Source organism: Natator depressus, chromosome 12, assembly GCF_965152275.1.
Source record: "Natator depressus isolate rNatDep1 chromosome 12, rNatDep2.hap1, whole genome shotgun sequence".
In the NCBI taxonomy this organism is placed as follows: domain Eukaryota; kingdom Metazoa; phylum Chordata; order Testudines; family Cheloniidae; genus Natator; species Natator depressus.
This window is the reverse complement of record NC_134245.1, coordinates 3,405,786-3,427,150: the sequence shown is the minus strand read 5'-3', so window position 1 is coordinate 3,427,150 and position 21,365 is coordinate 3,405,786. Positions and strand designations below refer to the sequence as shown.

Sequence of the window (21,365 nt, the reverse complement as noted above, 5' to 3'; positions counted from 1 at the left end):
AGCGAAAAGGGTATGATGCTGCCTTTGGGGTGGGAAGTGAAGGCATATGTGAGAGCACGAAGAAAGCTTATACTGGAATAAGTAGAGTGGGCAGAGAAGTAAAGACGACTGGACAAAATGAGAACCAAAGTAACCATCTGCACTTAACATGTTACCACCCCATAAGATCTCAGCCAAAACACAATAAGAAATGTCTATAACACACCCCCCAGCACCCTAAAGATTAAGACAGTTTAATTTCCTGTCAAATGTGCACCATGGAAAAGGAACACATCAATACTTAGAGAGCTAGACAAATTTCCATTTCCATGCAAGAAGCAAAAGTGTCCTCTGGTTTCCACTGCACAGCACCTTACACTGATGAGCAATTTAAAGACAAGCAGAGCAATAAATTCTTTATTGCATCACTAGAGGTTTTATGGTTTTGAATCTCCAGTTATGTAATGTAACTGATTTTTCACCCATGATGCTCTGATTTGAGCACTCCACCCATGTTCCAACAGCGAAACTTGAGCATTACTGTTTGGTTAGTTTCAAGCTCCCGAAAATGCTTTTGTGTTTAGAGCAGGGGTAGGCAACCTATGGCACGCATGCCAACGGCAGCGCACGAGCTGATTTCAGTGGCACTCACCCTGCCCGGGTCCTGGCCACTGGTCCAGGGGCTCTGCATTTTAATTTAATTTTAAATGAAGCTTCTTAAACATTTTAAAAACCTTATTTACTTTACATACAATAGTTTAGTTATAGACTTATAGAAAGAGACCTTCTAAAAACGTTAAAATGTATTACTGGCATGCAAAACCTTAAATTAGAGAGTGAATAAATGAAGACTCAGCACCCCACTTTTGAAGGCTTGCCAACCCCCGCTTTAGAGTCACTGAATTTCAGGAGGATGCTGAACATACATTTAAGAAAGGAGTTTCCGGGTCAGGTTTTACACAGCTCTGTCCTTTAACTCGGTGGTTCTCAAACTGTGGGTCACAACCCCGTTTTAATGGTTTTGCCAGGGCTGGTGTTAGACTTGCTAAGGCCTGGGGCTTTGCCTTCCGCCCCGGGGGGGCAGAGCTCAGGTTACCCCCCCCCCCCCGGGGACTGAAGCCCTCGGCCCCTCCATCCCAAGCACTGGGGCTTGGGCTCAGGCGTCCGCCCCCGGGGACATGAAGTAATTGCTGCTGTCAGAAGGGGGCTGAGCTACAATGAAGTTTGAGAACCCGGCTTTAACAAAAGCCCCAGGCGGTCTGAAATCCTCACTCCTGCTATTGCCGCCACTTGGCGCCCTGAAGATTAGCCGCCCAGACCCCCCCGCGCCTCCCCCGGCTGCGGGCCGGATCCCGAGGGCCCGGCTGCCCCGGAGCCCCGCGCAGGCCGGCGGTCCAGCCCGGCCCCAGGCCCGCTCACGCCCGGCTCTCACTTCTCAATCTCCAGCGCCGCCACCTTCCGCTTCTCGTAGAGCTTGTCGTTCAGGGCCCGCACCACGCTGGGCGCCAGGGGCGAGAAATCCTTCTCCGGGTTCATGCTCCCGCCGCCGCCAGCGGGCTCGGCCCCGGCCCGGCGGCCGCCGCTCCACGCCGGGGACGGGGCTCTCAGGGCCCGACAGGCGCCGTCGGCTCGCGGCCGGGAGCGGGAGGAGCCCCAGGAGCCCGGGCGGCGGGTCGCGGGCGCGGCGCTACACGGCAGCAGCCACCTTAGCTCGGGCACGTGACTCCGCGCAGTTCCGGTTCCGGTCGCGCTCCCCAACCGGCCCCCGCCCCTCTCAAGCCAGCCCCTGCCCCGCCTCTTCCGGTCGAGGCCGCGCTCTCAGCCCCCCCGTCGCCCCGGCCTGGGAGCTTGGCCCCTCCCACCCAGAGCCGCGGCCGCGCTTGCGCGCTGTCGGATGGCTCGCCCCGTCTCCTGTCGCTGAGACACGCCCCCCGCGGCGTTCCGTAGTGGCTCGGTCCTGCCGCGCGCGCGTTCTAAAGCGGCTTCTGGGCCCGCGCCCGGCCTCGCCGGAGCTCGGCCCCGCGAGCCCCGTTCTCGAGCCGGGCTTTGGGGGGTCCCTCGCTCTCCGGCGGCGGGGGGGGCGCCCGGGGGTCCCTCGCTCTCCGGCGTGGGGGGGCGCCCGGGGGTCCCTCGCTCTCCGGCGGCGGGGGGGGGCGCCCGGGGATCCCTCGCTCTCCGGCGGCGGCGGGGGGGGGCGCTCGGGGGGGTCCCTCGCTCTCCGGCGTGGGGGGGGGGGCGCCCGGGGATCCCTCGCTCTCCGGCGGCGGCGGCGGCGGCGGCGGGGGGGGGGCGCTCGGGGGGGTCCCTCGCTCTCCGGCGGGGGGGCCTGGGAAGGACGCTGAGCAAGCAGGGAAGACAGCGGAGCTCTCCAGGCAGCAGACAAGCCTGAGGCCTTACAGCAGAAGGAGCTGCTCCTTGAACCTGAAAAACAGTGGGGAGTCCGGTGGCCCTTTAAAGACTAACAGATTTATTTGGCCATAAGCTTTCGTGGGTAAAAACCCCTCTTCTTCACATGCATCTCAAGAAGAGGGTTTTTACCCACGAAAGCTTATGGCCAAATAAATCTGTTAGTCTTTAAGGTGCCACCGGACTCCCCGCTGTTTTTGTGGACACAGACTAACACGGCTACCCCCTGCTGCTTGAACCGGGATACTTTTGTTTTGGGGACTTTGAAGTTCTCTCTGGACTCTGAGGTAAGAGCCTTTAAACTACTATATATAGTCTTCATTTCAGAAGGCTATTGAAGGGAACCATACTGCTGTAAAGTAGACTTTTTGGCTTCTCTTTGACCCAGTTGTTACAGGGACCTCACTACCTCATCCAGGGGGAAACTGAGGCAGGACACTGCAGAGCCACATTCACTCATGAGGGAGAGCTTGGGAGGTCATGGCGCCCCTTTTACATACCCCTTGCAGTTTTGTCTTTTACTGCTGTTATTTACTTTTCGTGCCAACTTTATTTGGAGCTGTACAAGACACACCAATGAAGACAATTCTTGCTCCAAAGAGCTTACTCACTAAATGTGGTGGGAGTCCAAAGAAGCTGCTATTGTATCATGGGAGCTAGGCCCCTAACCTGCTTAGTGGTGTTTACAAAAATGCCTCTCTGCATCTTTAGGCCCCCAATCATTATCATTGTCAAAGCAAATCCCTGGGGGGGCGTATAGTCTCTTTGCAGATGGAGTGCAACACAGATTGATTTCTAAGACTATCAGTCTGTCTCTATCAGCAATATTACCTTATCACCAACGTTTCTGGTGACCATGTTATTGCTGACTGCCTAAATGTCACAGTAAATCTGGCCCATAATCTGAAGTGTGGGGTTCTGGCTGCCCCTTGAACAGGTGCACAAAGGGAAGGAAGGAGTCTGTGTATCCACTCCCTCTTTTGTGTACCCACCTGCTCAAAAAGTGCCCTTAGAATACATCTTAGTCCATTACGGTGCTGATAGAGAGCCATTTTTGTTCCCAGAGAAGTCAAAGCTAATGACTTCACTTGGAGCAGGTTCCATCCCATTTCAACATCTGGGTTTCTTCTTTTGTGGAGTTTTATTTTAGGAATGAATACTGAAAAATCCAGCTTTGGAAAAATGGGACAATCTTAGCCTTATCACTCCCTTTGGAATGACTGAGGGCATGGCTACACTTGCAGTTGTAGAGCGCTGGGAGTTAAATCGACCTTCGGAGACTACAGCAGGGAAAACGCTGCCGAGTGTTTACACTCTCAGCTGGAAGTGCACTGGCGTGGCCACATTAGCAACTCTTGCATCATCACAAAGAGCAGTGCATTGTGATAGCTATCCCAGCATGCAAGTGGCTGCAACATGCTTTTCAAAGGTAGGGGATGGGGTGGAGTGTGACAGGGAGTGTGTTGTGTGTATAAAAAGATCTTCTACACTTTCCACAGTATGCATCCGATGAAATGAGCTGTAGCTCACAAAAGCTTATGCTCAAATAAATTGGTTAGTCTCTAAGGTGCCACAAGTACTCCTTTTCTTTTTGCGAATACAGACTAACATGGCTGTTACTCTGAAACCTGTTGTGTGTATGTGGAAGGAGAGAGAATGGGACTGAGAGCATGTCAGCATAGTGTCTTGTGAGTTCAGACAGCAGCAGACCTCCCTCTCCCCACCTCTCTCTCACTCACTCAAAGCAAGCAGCATTCCTCAGTAATGGTTCCTTTGTCCCGGAGCAGATAAGCAGCGAGTTGTCAGAAATGGAGCTTTGAAAGGGCATATCCGCATTCTTACAACAAGTTCAAAACTATGACAAGAGTGGCCACTTGACTTAATTCAAAGTAACAGCCCTGTTAGTCTGTATTCGCAAAAAGAAAAGGAGTACTGCATCCGATGAAGTGAGCTGTAGCTCACGAAAGCTTATGCTCAGATAAATTGGTTAGTCTCTAAGGTGCCACAAGTCCTCCTTTTCACTTGACTTAAGGGGATTATGGGATGTTTCCGGAGGCTGATCAGAGCACCTCATTCACACTGGCGCCGCGGCGCTCCAGCGAGGGTGCAGCAAACATTATTCCACTCGCCGAGGTGGAGTAGTAGCAGCCCTGTAGCCGTGGAGACAGAGCGCTTTAACTGCCTTGCCAGCATGAACGGGTAGTGAGCTAGTGTGCTGGGGCTCCTTTATTGCGCTGTAACTCGCAAGTGTAGCCAAGCCCTTATTTAAAATGTCATAAAAGGATAATAGTTGTTAGATTGGTTTCAGAGTAACAGCCGTGTTAGTCTGTATTCGTAAAAAGAAAAAAGAAAAGGAGTACTTGTGGCACCTTAGAGACTAACCAGTTTATTTGAGCATGAGCTTTCGTGAGCTACAGCTCACTTCATCGGATGCATAGCATATTGTGGAAACTGCAGAAGACATTATATACACACAGAGACCATGAAACAAAACTTCCTCCCACCCCACTGTCCTGCTCGTAACAGCTTATCTAAAGTGATCATCAAGGAGGGCCATTTCCAGCACAAATCCAGGTTTTCTCACCCTTCTCCCCCCCCCCCCCCCCACAGACACACATACAAACTCACTCTCCTGCTGGTAATAGCCCATCCCTCTTTGAAACCTCTCTTTATAATGCGCATGATAATCAAGGTGGGTCATTTCCAGCACTAATCCAGGTTTTCTCACCCCCCCCCCCCACACACACACCCCTCCAAAAACCACACACACAAACTCACTCTCCTGCTGGCAATAGCTCATCTTACAATGTGCACAGCAATAATCCAAGTTTAACCAGAACGTCTTGGGGGGGGGGTTTGTAGGAAAAAAAAACAAGGGGAGATAGGCTACCTTGCATAATGACTTAGCCACTCCCAGTCTCTATTCAAGCCCAAATTAATAGTATCCAATTTGCAAATGAATTCCAATTCAGCAGTTTCTCGCTGGAGTCTGGATTTGAAGTTTTTTTGCTTTAAGATAGCGACCCTCATGTCTGTGATTGCGTGACCAGAGAGATTGAAGTGTTCTCCGACTGGTTTATGAATGTCATAATTCTTAACATCTGATTTGTGTCCATTTATTCTTTTATGTAGAGACTGTCCAGTTTGACCAATGTACATGGCAGAGGGGCATTGCTGGCACATGATGGCATATATCACATTGGTGGATGTGCAGATGAACGAGCCTCTGATAGTGTGGCTGATGTTGTTAGGCCCTGTGATGGTGTTCCCTGAATAGATATGTGGGCACAGTTGGCAACGGGCTTTGTTGCAAGGATAGGTTCCTGGGTTAGTGGTTCTGTTGTGTGGTATGTGGTTGTTGGTGAGTATTCGCTTCAGGTTGGGGGGCTGTCTGTAGGCAAGGACTGGCCTTTCTCCCAAGATTTGTGAGAGTGTTGGGTCATCCTTCAGGATAGGTTGTAGATCCTTAATAATGCGTTGGAGGGGTTTTAGTTGGGGGCTGAAGGTGACGGCTAGTGGCGTTCTGTTATTTTCTTTGTTAGGCCTGTCCTGTAGTAGGTGACTTCTGGGAACTCTTCTGGCTCTATCAATCTGTTTCTTCACTTCCGCAGGTGGGTATTGTAGTTGTAAGAATGCTTGATAGAGATCTTGTAGGTGTTTGTCTCTGTCTGAGGGGTTGGAGCAAATGCGGTTGTATCGCAGAGCTTGGCTGTAGACGATGGATCGTGTGGTGTGGTCAGGGTGAAAGCTGGAGGCATGTAGGTAGGAATAGTGGTCAGTAGGTTTCCGGTATAGGGTGGTGTTGATGTGACCATCGTTTATTAGCACTGTAGTGTCCAGGAAGTGGATCTCATGTGTGGACTGGACCAGGCTGAGGTTGATGGTGGGATGGAAATTGTTGAAATCATGGTGGAATTCCTCAAGGGCTTCTTTTCCATGGGTCCAGATGATGAAGATGTCATCAATATAGCGCAAGTAAAGTAGGGGCGTTAGGGGACGAGAGCTGAGGAAGCGTTGTTCTAAATCAGCCATAAAAATGTTGGCATACTGTGGGGCCATGCGGGTACCCATAGCAGTGCCGCTGATCTGAAGGTATACATTGTCCCCAAATGTAAAATAGTTATGGGTAAGGACAAAGTCACAAAGTTCAGCCACCAGGTTAGCCGTGACATTATCGGGGATAGTGTTCTTGATGGCTTGTAGTCCATCTTTGTGTGGAATGTTGGTGTAGAGGGCTTCTACATCCATTGTGGCCAGGATGGTGTTATCAGGAAGATCACCAATGGATTGTAGTTTCCTCAGGAAGTCAGTGGTGTCTCGAAGGTAGCTGGGAGTGCTGGTAGCGTAGGGCCTGAGGAGTGAGTCTACATAGCCGGACAATCCTGCTGTCAGGGTGCCAATGCCTGAGATGATGGGGCGCCCAGGATTTCCAGGTTTATGGATCTTGGGTAGTAGATAGAATATCCCAGGTCGGGGTTCCAGGGGTGTGTCTGTGCGGATTTGATCTTGTGCTTTTTCAGGAAGTTTCTTGAGCAAATGCTGTAGATGCTTTTGGTAACTCTCAGTGGGATCAGAGGGTAATGGCTTGTAGAAAGTGGTGTTGGAGAGCTGCCGAGCAGCCTCTTGTTCATATTCCGACCTATTCATGATGACAACAGCACCTCCTTTGTCAGCCTTTTTGATTATGATGTCAGAGTTGTTTCTGAGGCTGTGGATGGCATTGTGTTCTGCACGGCTGAGGTTATGGGGCAAGTGATGTATGTGTGTCTGTGGGGGGGGGGGGGGGAGAAGGGTGAGAGAACCTGGATTTGTGCTGGAAATGGCCCTCCTTGATGATCACTTTAGATAAGCTGTTACGAGCAGGACAGTGGGGTGGGAGGAAGTTTTGTTTCATGGTCTCTGTGTGTATATAATGTCTTCTGCAGTTACCACAATATGCTATGCATCCGATGAAGTGAGCTGTAGCTCACGAAAGCTCATGCTCAAATAAACTGGTTAGTGTCTAAGGTGCCAGTTGTTAGATTAAAAGTCTTGTTTCTAGGAGGGGTCTAGGCCACAGCAAACAATGCCTTGTGCACAGGTTACATCCTTTAATTGCAAACCATTAAAAGGCAATAGAAAATCCATGTCCTCACAGCAACAAACATAATCATACTCATTGAATAGCCCCATTACACTAATCTGAATTTTTTTTAGAAAATAGTTTATTATTTTATTTATTTATTAAAGTTTGGAAGCCACAGGAACTTAAAACTGGAAATAGCAGTGTTTGGGCAAACCTGAATATCATGGTCTTTGCATTTTACATTTTTCACAGCCACATTAAGTGCCTCAGGAAGTTCTTTATTTGAGCCAAAATAACAAAAGATCTGGTCTTGTGATACTTCCACCATGCAGGAACTGAAATACTGTTGTATTATTTCAATCCATAAATGGATCTGCAAGGCATTAAAATAACAAAAACAAAAAATGTGACTCTACACCTACTCCTAACTGTGATTGAAAAAGAGATTTGTTTTACATTTTAAAATTCTCTTGAAGTGTGTGGAATCCAAACAGCACATCATGCTAGTGCATTAGGACGAAGTGGTATTGGCTGGAAACAAAACTGAACCTGGCTACTTTCATTGTACCAAGCTTAACAAAATGCAAAAATTAAATACAGCAAAAATGGTAAAAATTAAGTAGATTTTTAAAAACTTATTCGATTTTAATAATCTAAGGTACTATAATAACAAAGGTAAGTGTCAAATGTATCCCTAGTGTATCTCCACTGACTTACATTAAGTTTTATACAAATTGGGCTAATTGATAAAATATATTATCAAAGGTTTCCTTTCATTATGACTCTTACATCTTTTAAAGGAATTAAACAAAATTTTGGAAACCACGTGTCAGGCTGCTGAATATTACCAAATGAGGTGCAGGGTTTTTTTTCCATCCTGACTAGCATTTGCTACAGGAAAAAAGATACTGCTGACCTGAATATGTAACCCTTCTGCCCATCAGAGTTGGCAGCAACAAGGGCCAGGTTCAGTATCTAGGGGTTTCATTCCACTAACACAATGCAAAACCAGCTCGAGCCCCCACCCAGTGACCTGGGACAAATACATACCACCCCCGCTGGGTGCCTCTAAGAGGCAATACTTCCCCTCTCGCAAGCATAGAGTCTGAGTGTAGCAAAAGCCTTTTAATAACAGAGAGAAACAATGTGGCATTATGTTGGGGAAACACCACCAACGGGATTCATAACACAACCCATGAGCAAAACTTATCCCAAGCAAATTGGGCCGTGTTCTTTCCCTTTGGTTCTTGAGTCCAGCAACCCAAAAGTCACCCGAAGTCCCAAAAGTCCAACAACCCAAAAGTCTCTGTCCCTGGTCAGCGCAGCCCCAAAGTTTGAAAGTTTATCTGCAGAGTCTTACCTCCCAACCTGGATGGAAATCGGAGGGTTAAGGGGCACCTTACGTGGTCCGAAGCCAATTGCCCACTCCACTCTAGCAACTGTACCACAAATCACTCTGCTCAGCCATCCCACAAACTGCTCTTCACCGTATCTTCAGGCCCCCCACACTGCTTAACACAACACTCCGTGATTTCAGCTCTTAGTAATTAATTTTAGCCCTGTCATGATTTCAGCTTGTAGTAGGGAAACCTCAGTGCTGGTGCACCATTGGCCCGAAGTGAATTCAGCTCAGCAGCCTGTAACTAGACTCCTAATGGCATCAAAATTAGCTCTGATATTCCACAATGGAGAGAGAGAGAAAAGGAGGCACAATTAGCATATCGGGCCCATACCACCAGGTAGTAATACCTCTCTCTCTCTCAATTCACTCAGTTTTGGAACCCATGTCCTTTGCCTAGTGAGTGCTACTTAGTTGATGGCAAGTCCCTCCATCAAAACAAAAGGCCAAATACAGTTCCACTGTCCTTGATTCACATAATCAGGATAATAACAATTTATTCTTCCTGCCCCAATAACAGAGAAACTGTGGATCCCACAGCAACCAAAGTGACCATTTGGGCAGCTATGGGCTCATGCTAGGTGGGGTGGGTGTGCCTATGCAAATGAGATCAGCCCCTGAAGTTCTTTTCCACAACTTGCCACAGCTCCTCACCAGATGTCAGAGTGGAGCTCATCCTGACTCTGCTTACAAATGTATGCACAGGTTTATCTGTCTACATTTCTGGTGCGCTGGTGTTATATTGGCTAAACAGATGGAAGGCAAAGAAAGAGATGCAGTACTGTCTGCAGGCACTCTTCCTACAAGAGGCCTTGTCAGCTAAATCCTCATGTTCTATCTAGGACCCAAAGAGGCCATCTTTCATTTATTTCCAATCCATCCTTAGGGCCTAAAGAGCCTATCCAAGTGCCTAAATTGACACTGGCTTCTGGATCCAGGGCTAAAATGAATAAGATCCATAGATCTGTTACAACAGAGGATCCATTTGACTCCTCTTCCACTTCCCCCAGTTTTGAATGGTCTTCATACATCTAAGGGCCCACTCCTAAAACTCTTTCTTAAAAGGAGAAGCAGGACAAAGCTCCAGCTGTGGAGGATCCATTGTTTTACTCAGGTAAGCAGGGCCAACCAGCTCTTAAGCATCCTTCTGCAGCCCTGAAACACACAGATCAGTTTCTACTGGCACTGTTTCCTACTCAGGTACATAGTTTAACTTTGTTGTCACTTTGTTTATGCTAGTCTTTATTTTCAGTTGGGGCTGATTTTCATTTACACGAAAGGCCTGTGTACTCTGGCAGTGTGAAAGACCCTTAAAATGTTTGTAAATTATATTTATGCTAGTACTCACTTTAAGGGTCTTTCACAGTGCTGAAGCTATGTGGGTTATTCTAACAGGAACCAAATCTCCCAATATTTGGCTTTCCTGTCATCAGTATCTGCAAATCCCATTTTAGCCATTTCGTCATCCTGCCTTGTTACATCGCTTTCATTTTGGAAAAAGACCATTGTAGTGGATTTTAAAAAAACAGCTTTAAAAAACCTTCTGTACCTTCGGAGGGAAAAGAAAAAAATACAGACCTGTACTGAAGACAGAGGATGTCTAAAGAAATCGATGGTAATTACATTCCAGAGTTGTAGATTTCCAAGGGATTTGTACATTTCAGCACCAGCCAAAGCCCTAGGCCAAAGCAGTGATTTTTTAAAATATAATGAACTTCATCTCACTTTATTAATCACTTCTTACTGCTTCATTATCTCCACTCATGCTCCTGGCTGGCACTCCTATTGCTGTTTCCTTTGGAAAGTTGTTTGGTCATCCCATAATTGCAAGAGAATGTTGCAATGATTAAAGTCAGAGTCATCTAAACAAAACTAATGGCCGTGACCAGGAGCAGAGTTAAGTGAATCCCTATTGAGAAAAGCATTCACACATGTGCATAACTAACTGGCTTGGTCAGGGCCTCACACCCAGCAGCCCCAAACCTCCCAGAAGGTGACTGAATGGAGCTTTGGGTACTATTCTGTCTCTGCACCAGCACAGCTCACTGGCTCCAAGGTTGGACGCAGGGGTGGATTTCACTTCCCTAAACCCTTTGCACTCCACCAATGTAGAGGGGAGTAACTGGGCCGTACGTAGGAGGAACAAATTTCACTTTTAGGACCCAATCCTGTTCTCATTAATGTCAATGGAAGTTTTGCCACTGACTTCAATAGGACCAGGATCGGGCCCTTAACTGCTCAGTGTTTCCCATTTGGATAATGGGGAGGATACTGACTTCACAGAGGGCCTGTTGGGTTTAATTCATTAACATTTGGAACACACATAGAGATCCTTGGATGAAGGAGTCACAGAATGGAGAACTGGAAGCCTAAATCTGCAAACCTTACTCAGGTGAGCAGTTTCATTGATCTCCATGGGACGATGCATGTGAATGAGTAAAGATTTGAAGGGTCAGGTCCTACAGTGCATATTACTAATAGCATAATGGCTTTACACAGACCTAGCCGGCACATTACAACGCATCGCTGGCACTTTTAAATAATGAATAATGCAATACAAATCTGAAGTGGTGTCAGGGTTCCCCCTCACCTCTGAACTCGGATACAGATGTGGGGACCCACATGAAAGACTCCCTAATCTTACATTCTACCAGTTTAGGTTAAAACTTCTCCAAGACACAAATTCCTTTCATTGTCCTTGGACAGTATATTGCTGCCACCACCAAGTGATTTACATAATATATTCAGGGAAGGGTCCCTTGGAATCCCTATCCCCCCAAAATACCCCCCCAAGACCCTTCACCCCCTTTCATGGGGCGGCTTGAGAATAATATACCAACCAGTTGCCTTAGCAATGTGAACACAGACCAGACCCTTTGTCTTCAGGACACTGAAATCAATCAGGTTCTTAAAAGAACTTTATTATGAAGAAAAAAGTAAAAGAATCACACCTGCAAAATCAGGATGGAAGGTAACTTTACAGGGTAATAAAAAGATTTAAAACACAGAGGATTTCCCTTTGGGCTCAGCTTCACAGTTACATAAACAGGAATGAAACTACCTCTTTAACATAGGAAAATTCACAAGCCAAAACAAAAGAACACCTAATGCATTTCCTTGCCCTACTCACAGTTTCTGTGGTTTTAGATGGATTATTCCAGGTATCAGGTTTCAGAGTGGTAGCCATGTTAGTCTGTATCAGCAAAAAAAAACCCAAAAAACAAAGTGGGTTTTAGCCCATGAAAGCTTATGCCCAAATAAATTTGTTAGTCTCTAAGGTGTCACAAAATATCAAGGTTGGAAGGGACCTTAGGAGGTCATCTAGTTCAACTCCCTGCTCAAAGCAGGACCAATCCCCAATTTTTACCCCAGATCCCTAAATGGCCCCCTCAAGGATTGAACTCACAACCCCAGGTTTAGCAGGGCAATGCTCAAACTACTGAACTATCCCTCCACCCCAATGGTCTACAAATACTCCTTGTTTTTTTATTCCAGGTATGTATTTCAGGAACTATTGTACCTGTTTGGCTTCTCCCTCCATCCGGAGAGGGAACAACCACAGAACAACAAAACAAATCCTTCCCCCCCCCAGATTTGAAAGTATCTTCTTTCCTCATTGGTCCTTCTGGTCAGGTGCCAACTAGGTTATTTGAACTGTTTAACCCTTTACAGGTAAGGCAATCCAGTACAGCTGCCAAGGATACATAAAGGTTGCTACCTTCCCCCTATATTCATGACAAGTGGCTACCAGGCAGTTAACTTTGTGTATTTATCATAGTTACTTGGTAATTCATAGGCTAAGCCTTTATAATGCCCATTGCTCAGTGTTTGGTGTGACAGAGACTGCAGCCACATGAACTATCTTTGGGGACCATATTGTACATATTGTACTAAGGCTATGAAGGGTTTATGTATAATTGTGTTCTGCGCTATGGGGCAGGGTTACCATAGTTCCTCCAGGAACGAAAAACAAAACAACCAACCAAAAACAATAGGAGGTGATTCAGGTGAATCCCTGAGCCTGAACAACTCTAGAGAGGCACCAGCACCTGGAGTGGTTTGCACAGACTGGTTCAAGTTGGGTTTTCCAGAGCCAAGGAGACAAAGCGGTTTTGGTATAAAAAGATGAGCTTGAAGTGGCACAGGGCTTTCTTTCTGACCCAGCAAATGGACAGGACCTTCTGTCCTGGGGGGCCCCCAGCCCTTGCAGAAGGGTTGGGAAGACTCAGGCTCACTACGGTCAAATAAGACTGATGGATGTCTCCTGGTATGTTCAGTGTGTTGTTTATCTGATTATTGCTTTTTCCCCCCTGTATTTCTTTTACTTTAAGAATAAAGGTGCTTGCTAGAAAGAGTAACTTATAACTGCTGGTAATACACTGTTCATAGCCTGTGGGGTGAAAGCAATGCACAGATGCTGGGCTTTAGGCAGACTGGCTTGCTGATGGGATCACAGTTGCAATGAGAGGCCTGGACTTGACGTAACCCACAGCGTTCTTATATATGGATTTAGCATAACCCACAGCCATCTTGTGTGCTCAGCCACCGTGAGTTGGAAACAAAAACTACAGAGTCAAGAGAATTTGACCGTACCACAGGGTGGACAGATAGAAAGTATCAGCTGCAGCATCACTAACGGGGATGGATGTAAATTCACAGAGTCATGCGAATGGGCCGGAACGGAGACGCTAACCACGAGTTTCTGCAGCTTTTCCCTGGCAATAAAAGGATGAGGTGTTGCTGTTGCAAGTGTATCCCCCTGATGAAGCATGATACAAACACTCGGAGAACTTGTTACTAACTTTGGAAAATACCAAAGCTGCTGAGTAGGCAGTCTTCAGCATGTGAACCCCTGTATAGTGAACATAATGAATTAGTGAAATCATTGGTTAAAGCATAGATAAGCGCCTCATGTTAACTAGATCACGAGGGCCAGAAAACAAGCTTGTTAGAACTTAACTCCTGAATACAGCGCATGACCAAAGCTGCCAGGGTTTTTAACCCCTGCATGGCTAGACTGTGCAGAAGCCAGAGCCCAGACGCCATGACCCTGACGGGTCATTGAGAGATGTCCGTCTCGTTGGGAGTGATGAGCATAAGATGCTTGGCGTGTGTATTCTGTTGATTTGTTGCTAATTGTTAATAAATACTTGTACGCGTATAAGGATATTCACTGTGAAGACTTTTTCACTGAGAAAAGACACGGCAGACCCGTAGAGCACCTAGTCCACTGGGAATGGATGTTTGCTCTGAGTCCACCGAGAATGGGTGTTAGCCCCGGGGCATAGCTATGGGTGGGCCTGGGTAGGCTGTGGCCCATCTGCTTAGCATCCAGGCCCACCCCAACCCCTTCTCTGCTCTGGCCCCAGCACTTGCCCCGCTCTGCCACCTGCCTGGTACTCCCCTGCTCCCAGGCTCCCACCTTGCTCCCTGGCAGGAGTGCTGGGTTGGGGCACACGAGCGCCTGTTTTTCCAGGCCCTGGGTTGGCTCAGTGGCTAATCCGCCACTGGGAGGAGGGCGAGCGGGTGGGTGGGCAGCGGAGGTAGAGGAGATCTTCAAAAAAGGTAGGCCGTCACCTGTGGGAGCCAGGCCCAGCTTGGGGCGGTTGGACCTGGAAGGGAGCTGGGAGCCATGCGCACTAGAGAGCAGTGTCTCGTCCCAGAGCTGGGTGTGCACCTGGGGCCCCAGGGAGCCCCTGGCCAGAAGGTCCATCCATCACCTCCTGCAAGGCTGGCTGCAGGGGGTGAGGGGAGGTGCGCCCCCCCCCCATCCCTTTTGCCCTCCCAGCTCCCCCGTAATTGCCTGCCAACCCAAAGTTGGGGCTCACCCAAATATCCCATGCTGGCTATGCCACTGTGTTAGCCCTGAACCCACAGAAGGGTATAGCCCTGAGCCCCTGGAGGGGTAATGTTGGGTCTCTTACGCCCTGAGTACCCATGCAGACGGGTAGGGGTGGAGTCATAAATTGTGTGGGTAACAACAGTGCAAGACAGGAAGCTGTGCAGCTTTAAAGGGTAGCTGCAGCTGTATTCTCCCTCTGTGTTTTCTCAAGGGCACCTACTTACTATTTTCAGCTGTCACCTCTCTTGGATGCAGACCTAAGTCTCACTCTCACTCACTCCTGAGCTGCCTGTCAACCCATGTAGGAAGAAGAAAGAATGTCAGTCTTCAGTGCTCTCCAGAGTTAAATTAAACTTCACAGCCTTAACACCCCCCCTGCTAGTCTGAGGTTATTAACTCATTGCCAGTACCTTTGTATGAAAACAGGGAACAACAAACTGTCTCACTAAGCAGACGGTTTACAAAACAGGGTTTTTAACTGGTCTGGCAATCCCAGTCTTCAGCTCACCGTGTCCAGGGTCTTAGAATCATAGACTATCAGGGTTGGAAGGGACCTCAGGAGGTCATCTAGTCCAACCCCCTACTGAAAGCAGGACCAATCTCTAATTTTTGCCCCAGATCCCTAAATGGCCCCCTCAAGGATTGAACTCACAACCCTGGGTTTAGCAGGCCAATGCTCAAATCACTGAGCTATCCCTCCCTGTTCTGTCCTGTTCTGTTCTCAGCTCACTCCAAACCGCACTGCCTGAGCTGGGCAGAGTGTTGGGCGCATTGTAGGTTAAGCCCGGATTGTATTCTCTTTCTTCAGTCTGGGTTTGCTGGCTACACTGAGGGTAGCCGCTGTCATTGGGCCAGGCGCCATCAGACACAGATCATCTCCAATCAGATCTGGAGAGGCCAGTGCTGTAGCCACCTAGTTTCCTCGGCGGGGGGAACATAAGAACATAAGAATGGCCATACGGGGTCAGACCAAAGGTCCAGCCAGCCCAGTATCCTGTCTACCGACAGTGGCCAATGCCAGGTGCCCCAGAGGGAGTGAACCTAACAGGTAATGATCAAGTGGGTTGTGAGTTCAATCCTTGAGGGGGCCATTTAGGGATCCAGGGCAAAAATTGGGGATTGGTCCTGCTTTGAGCAGAGGGTTGGACTAGATGACCTCCTGAGGTCCCTTCCAACCCTGGTATCCTATGATTCTAAGTGATCTCTCTCCTGCCATCCATCTCCACCCTCTGACAAACAGAGGCTAGGGACACCATTCCTTACCCATGCTGGCTAATAGCCATTAATGGACTTAACCTCCATGAACTTATCCCGTTCTTTTTTGAACCCTGTTATAGTCCTAGCCTTCACAACCTCCTCAGGCAAGGAGTTCCACAGGTTGGCTGTGTGCTGAGTGAAGAAGAACTTCCTTTTATTTGTTTTAAACCTGCTGCCCATTAATTTCATTTGGTGGCCCCTAGTTCTTATATTATGGGAACAAGTAAATAACTTTTCCTTATTCACTTTCTCCACACCACTCGTGATTTTATAGACCTCTATCATATCCCCCCCTTAGTCTCCTCTTTTCCAAGCTGAAAAGTCCTAGCCTCTTTAATCTCTTCTCATATTGTTGCCGGCACAGAGTGCCCGAGGCAAGCAACAGCTGGGTTCATTGCCCGGTGTGCGTCGCGCCAATGACCACAACAGGGTGGAGAAGCAGAGAGATTTATTTGGAGCTCCAAATAGGGCGCAGGGAGACTGAGCTGTCTCAAATCCTGCAGCCCCGCATGCAGATACCAGTATACATTTTCTATCTTTGCCTACTTCACTACACAAGCTTATGCAACCAATTCCCTGTTGCCCTGTACAATACCGTAGCCAATCAGCTGAAGCAGCCGGTTGTGTTTTTCCTCAGTAGCATTGCCCGAGCCTTGCCTTATTCGGGTCTATTTGTTACTGGTTTTTGCTAAACATTTCTGCCTCATCTCTATGTTTCCCAGGCCGAAGCTGGCCTTGGCTGGTGAGCCGTGTGCAAACCTGTCTGTTTGTGTGCTAGCTTCCTCACGGTTGTGCAGGGTCACAGAAAGCTCCAGGAGCAGAGGGGCCTCAGTTTGTCTGGGCCTAGAGCAAGAGGCCTTCATCGACCCTCGTGGTCTTCCACCCTCCCGAGTTACCTAGAGTAGTGCCCAGTGTCACCAACAATATGGGACCCGTTCCAAACCCCTAATCATTTTAGTTGCCCTTTTCCTGAACCTTTTCTATTGCCAGTATAACTTTTTTGAGATGAGGGGACCACATCTGTACACAGTATTCAAGATGTGGGCGTACCATGGATTTATATAAGGGCAATAAGATATTCTCCATCTTATTCTCGATCCCTTTTTTAATGATTCTTAACATCCCGTTTGGTTTTTTGACAGCCGCTGCACACTGCGTGGACGTCTTCAGAGAACTATCCACGATGACTCCAAGATCTTTCTCCTGATTAGTTGTAGCTAAATTAGCCCCCATCATATTGTATGTATAGTTGGGGTTATTTTTTCCAATGTGCATTACTTTACATTTATCCACATTAAATTTCATTTGCCATTTTGTTGCCCAATCACTTAGTTTGGTGAGATCTTTTTGAAGTTCTTCACAGTCTGCTTTGGTCTTGACTATCTTGAGCAATTTAGTATCATCTGCAAACTTTGCCACCTCACTGTTTACCCCTTTCTCCAGATCATTTATGAATAAGTTGAATAGGATTGGTCCTAGGACTGACCCTTTGTTCCCTGTCTTTTAACCAGTTCTCGATCCATGAAAGGATCTTCCCTTTTATCCCATGACAACTTAATTTACATAAGAGCCTTTGGTGAGGGACCTTGTCAAAGGCTTTCTGGAAATCTAAGTACCCTATGTCCATTGGATCCCCCTTGTCCATATGTTTGTTGACCCCGTCAAAGAACTCTAATAGATTAGTAAGAAACGATCTCGCTTTACAGAAACCATGTTGACTTTTGCGCAATAATTTATGTTCTTCTATGTGTCTGACAATTTTATTCATAGATTCATAGATACTAAGGTCAGAAGGGACCATTATGATCATCTAGTCCGACCTCCTGCACAACTATTGTTTCAACTAATTTGCCCAATACTGACGTTAGACTTTCTGGTCTGTAATTGCCAGGATCACCTCTAGAGCCCTTCTTAAATATTGGCGTTACATTCGCTATCTTCCAGTCACTGGGTACAGTAGCTGATTTAAAGGACAGGTTACAAACCATAGTTAATAGTGCCGCAAATTCACATTTGCAATCTTTAAGGACTCTTGGGTGAATGGCATCTGGTCCTGGTGACTTGTTACTGTTCAGTTTCTCAATTAATTCCAAAAAAGTATAGCTCTCATTTGCCTATGCAAATGCTCACCCATAATGCATTCTGCCAGATAGGTGTGTCAGCGAGTGCACGTCACTCGTAAGGGTCCCCTCCCCACAGGCTGCTCCCTCAGGGTATCCATTGACTACCCCTCAATGGTATTTAAAGGGATGGCATCGCTGGGCAGAGACACAGTGAGCAGGAGGCCAATGGGGTGTGAGGATGCATAGAAGGTAAACACACAGGGATATCACAGGAGATTAGTGATGTCTTCTTACCACTGACCTCTCCCCTCCTGGTCCAAAACAAAATCAGCCCATGGATCAGGTACCAATGATTTTGTTGCCCTGGATTTGAGGAGTGTGTGTGTACCCCAGAATATGATCAAGCTAACTGCAACCATTTTGTGTGCATTCAGCCACCATGAATTAATATCTATGATGAGATAATTGCCTTCTATGATGAGATAACTGGCTCTGTGGATATGGGGAAAGTGGTGGACATGATATACCTTGACTTTAGCAATGCTTTTGACACGGTCTCCCACAGTATTCTTGCCAGCAAGTTAAGGAAGTATGGGCTGGATGAATGGACTATAAGGTGGATAGAAAGCTGGCTAGATCGTCAGGTTCAACGGGTAGTGATCAATGGCTCCATGTCTAGTTGGCAGCCGGTATCAAGTGGGGTGCCCCAAGGGTCGGTCCTGGGGCCGGTTTTGTTCAATATCTTCATTAATGATCTGGAGGATGGTGTGGATTGCACCCTCAGCAAGTTTGCAGATGACACTAAACTGGGAGGAGAGGTAGATACGCTGGAGGGTAGGGATAGGATACAGAGGGACCTAGACAATATGAGGATTGGGCCAAAAGAAATCTGATGAGGTTCAACAAGGACAAGTGCAGAGTCCTGCGCTTAGCATGGAAGAATCCCATGCACCGCTACAGACTAGGGACCGAATGGCTCGGCAGCAGTTCTGCAGAAAAGGACCTAGGGGTTACAGTGAACGAGAAGCTGGATATGAGTCAACAGTGTGCCCTTGTTGCCAAGAAGGCCAATGGCATTTTGGGATGTATACGTAGGGGCATTGCCAGCAGATGGAGGGAGGTGATTGTTCCCCTCTATTCGACATTGGTGAGGCCTCATCTGGAGTACTGTGTCCAGTTTTGGGCCCCATGCTACAAGAAGGATGTGGAAAAATTGGAAAACATCCAGTGGAGGGCAACAAAAATGAATAGGGGACTGGAACACATGACTTATGAGGAGAGGCTGAGGGAACTGGGATTGTTTAGTCTGCGGATGAGAAGAATCGAGGGGATTTGATGGCTGCTTTCAACTACCTGAAAGGGGGTTCCAAAGAGGATGGATCTAGACTGTTCTCAGTGGTAGCAGATGACAGGACAAGGAGTAATGGTCTCAAGTTGCAGTGGGGGAGGTTTAGGTTGGATATTAGGAAACACTATTTCACTAGGAGGGTGGTGAAACACTGGAATGCGTTACCTAGGGAGGTGGTGGAATCTCCTTCCTTAGAAGTTTTCAAGGTCAGGCTTGACAAAGCCCTGGCTGGGATGATTTAGTTGGGGATTGGCCCTGCTTTGAGCAGGGGGTTGGACTAGATGACCTCCTGAGGTCCCTTCCAACCCTGATATTCTATGATATTCTATGAACTGAAGCAGCAAAGCTGGTTGAAAACCTCAGCCTAGGAAGAGAAGTCTGGGGCTGTACATTTCACACTGCAGTCCCACACCCCTCCAGATAGACTGGCTTACATTTCAAAAGGCTGCTCCTAGACTGGCCAGGAATCAAATGCTGGCGGCCCCCATGGCAAACGAGAATTCTGCACCGAGCCACCAATATCCCGGCTGCAGGAAAGGCTGGACCAGTCGTTTAAGGACTGAGCCCTGGTCTACACAACATTTAGATCGACCCAGTCACGGCACTCAGGGGTGTGAAAAATTTACACCCCAAGCGCCGTACGTAAGCCAGCCTGACCCCGCTGTAGGTGCAGTTAGGTCAGCGAAGGAATTCTTCCAGTGACTTCGCTCAGGCCACTTGGAGAAGTGGGATATTGACACTGATGGAAACCCCCCACCATCGACATCAGGGGCATCGCTGGCGCTCGGGTGGCAGAGCTGCAGATATGCTTCCATAGCACAGACAGGCCCAGAGTCCCAGGGACGCCCCAGGCCAGGAACTGCTTGTCACATACACTGAAGCTGCTACGTCAGTGAACGCTCCTCTCCCCATGGCGCTAGAAATGGGATTTACCAGGTTTCGTATTTGTTTAGTCAGTCCCCTGGAAAGGGCTAACAAGACAGAGGGTTAGGTTGGTGCATGGCAATCACTTTAATTAAGAAAAAAAGCCTTGCTCTTGCATTGGCCGGGAATCGAACCCGGGCCTCCCGCGTGGCAGGCGAGAATTCTACCACTGAACCACCAATGCTGCAGCTGGAAAAAACTGCTTCTCCAGCTGTTTTGTTCACACTGCACACATGGTGAAAGTCAGGAAGTTTCGGGTTACAGCCCTGTTTTGGAAACATGTAATTCCGGCCTTAGGCTTCTTAAGCCTTGCCCCATAAACAGTGGAAGCAAGAGCACCCCTTGGCTCTTCATTTCACTGTCTTGCTCTTTATTTTAGAGGGTTCATTTCACTTCCCAACAGGCCATTTGCAGAAGTGCTCCGCTCAGACAAGGACACGTTTGGCTCAGCTAACAGTAGAGTGAAGTTCTCCGCAAGCCAGGATCTCTGCACTCCACTGGGGAAGCCAGAGAAAGTAACGTAGCCTGGCAATAAACTAACAGCAAGTCTGACTGGTCCACGAGTAACAACACCTGATAACATGCAGGCACCCCATGACACCACCCTGAAGGTGACAAAAGCTCCATGTGCCACAAGCAGAGGCTACGGGGGATAGGAAAGCACCCTGTGCGTGGAACTGTTGCTTCAGAAATTAAAACTGCCCTCCATGGATATGTCTGAATGGATGCCCAGGATGCTAACGAGTCCTCAGACCCCCCAAGGGTTCTTTACTCACGTGTGTGAGGACAGGAGAGGAGATGGGCATTGTGACTCATACCCAGCTCCACCAATGCCACTAGGCACAGGCTGGCATGTTGCAATAGGTGTGAGCAGGAGGCTCCTAAGTTCTTCCCAGAACTGGCCACTGATTGGCTCAGTGACTGGGGCGCAGCCCCAGCTGTAAACCCGGGATACTGTGGCTTCCTCTTCTAGTGACCTCTTGGTTCCAGCTAAAAGCGGCTGTTATCCAGCAGCTGCCAATAGGCGAAAGGCAGGTTGGCAGGGCTCCAGCCAGAGGAGAAAGTGCTGGGATGTGCCTTCC

The 21,365-nt window shown here is 48.0% G+C and overlaps 1 protein-coding gene, 1 long non-coding RNA gene and 1 other non-coding gene across 6 annotated transcripts in view; 1 reads left to right on the top strand and 2 right to left on the bottom strand.

Moving 5' to 3' along the window:
• Window positions 1-1,549, bottom strand: part of VAC14 (VAC14 component of PIKFYVE complex) — a 198,139-nt gene extending 196,590 nt beyond the window's left edge. The window contains exon 1 of one of the 2 annotated variants that reach the window (XM_074968347.1): window positions 1,412-1,549. In XM_074968347.1, coding sequence (XP_074824448.1) covers window positions 1,412-1,515 — 104 coding nt within the window. In that variant the 5' untranslated portion in view covers window positions 1,516-1,549. The remainder of the gene's footprint in view (window positions 1-1,411) is intronic. The other variant, XM_074968345.1, reaches the window with a different exon arrangement.
• Window positions 1,550-2,541: 992 nt separating this feature from the next.
• Window positions 2,542-17,256, top strand: LOC141996760 (uncharacterized). 3 transcript variants are annotated; one of them, XR_012641602.1, is made up of 4 exons: window positions 2,542-2,672; window positions 3,525-3,814; window positions 12,345-12,521; window positions 17,091-17,256. It is a non-coding gene; the product is annotated as an uncharacterized LOC141996760 (long non-coding RNA). The 3 variants fall into 3 exon arrangements; XR_012641600.1 differs by lacking the exon at window positions 17,091-17,256 and adding an exon at window positions 13,509-14,049; XR_012641601.1 differs by lacking the exons at window positions 12,345-12,521; window positions 17,091-17,256 and adding an exon at window positions 13,181-14,049.
• Window positions 17,257-20,396: 3,140 nt separating this feature from the next.
• Window positions 20,397-20,467, bottom strand: TRNAG-GCC (transfer RNA glycine (anticodon GCC)). Its single transcript has one exon. It is a non-coding gene; the product is annotated as a tRNA-Gly (tRNA).
• Window positions 20,468-21,365: the final 898 nt, after the last annotated feature.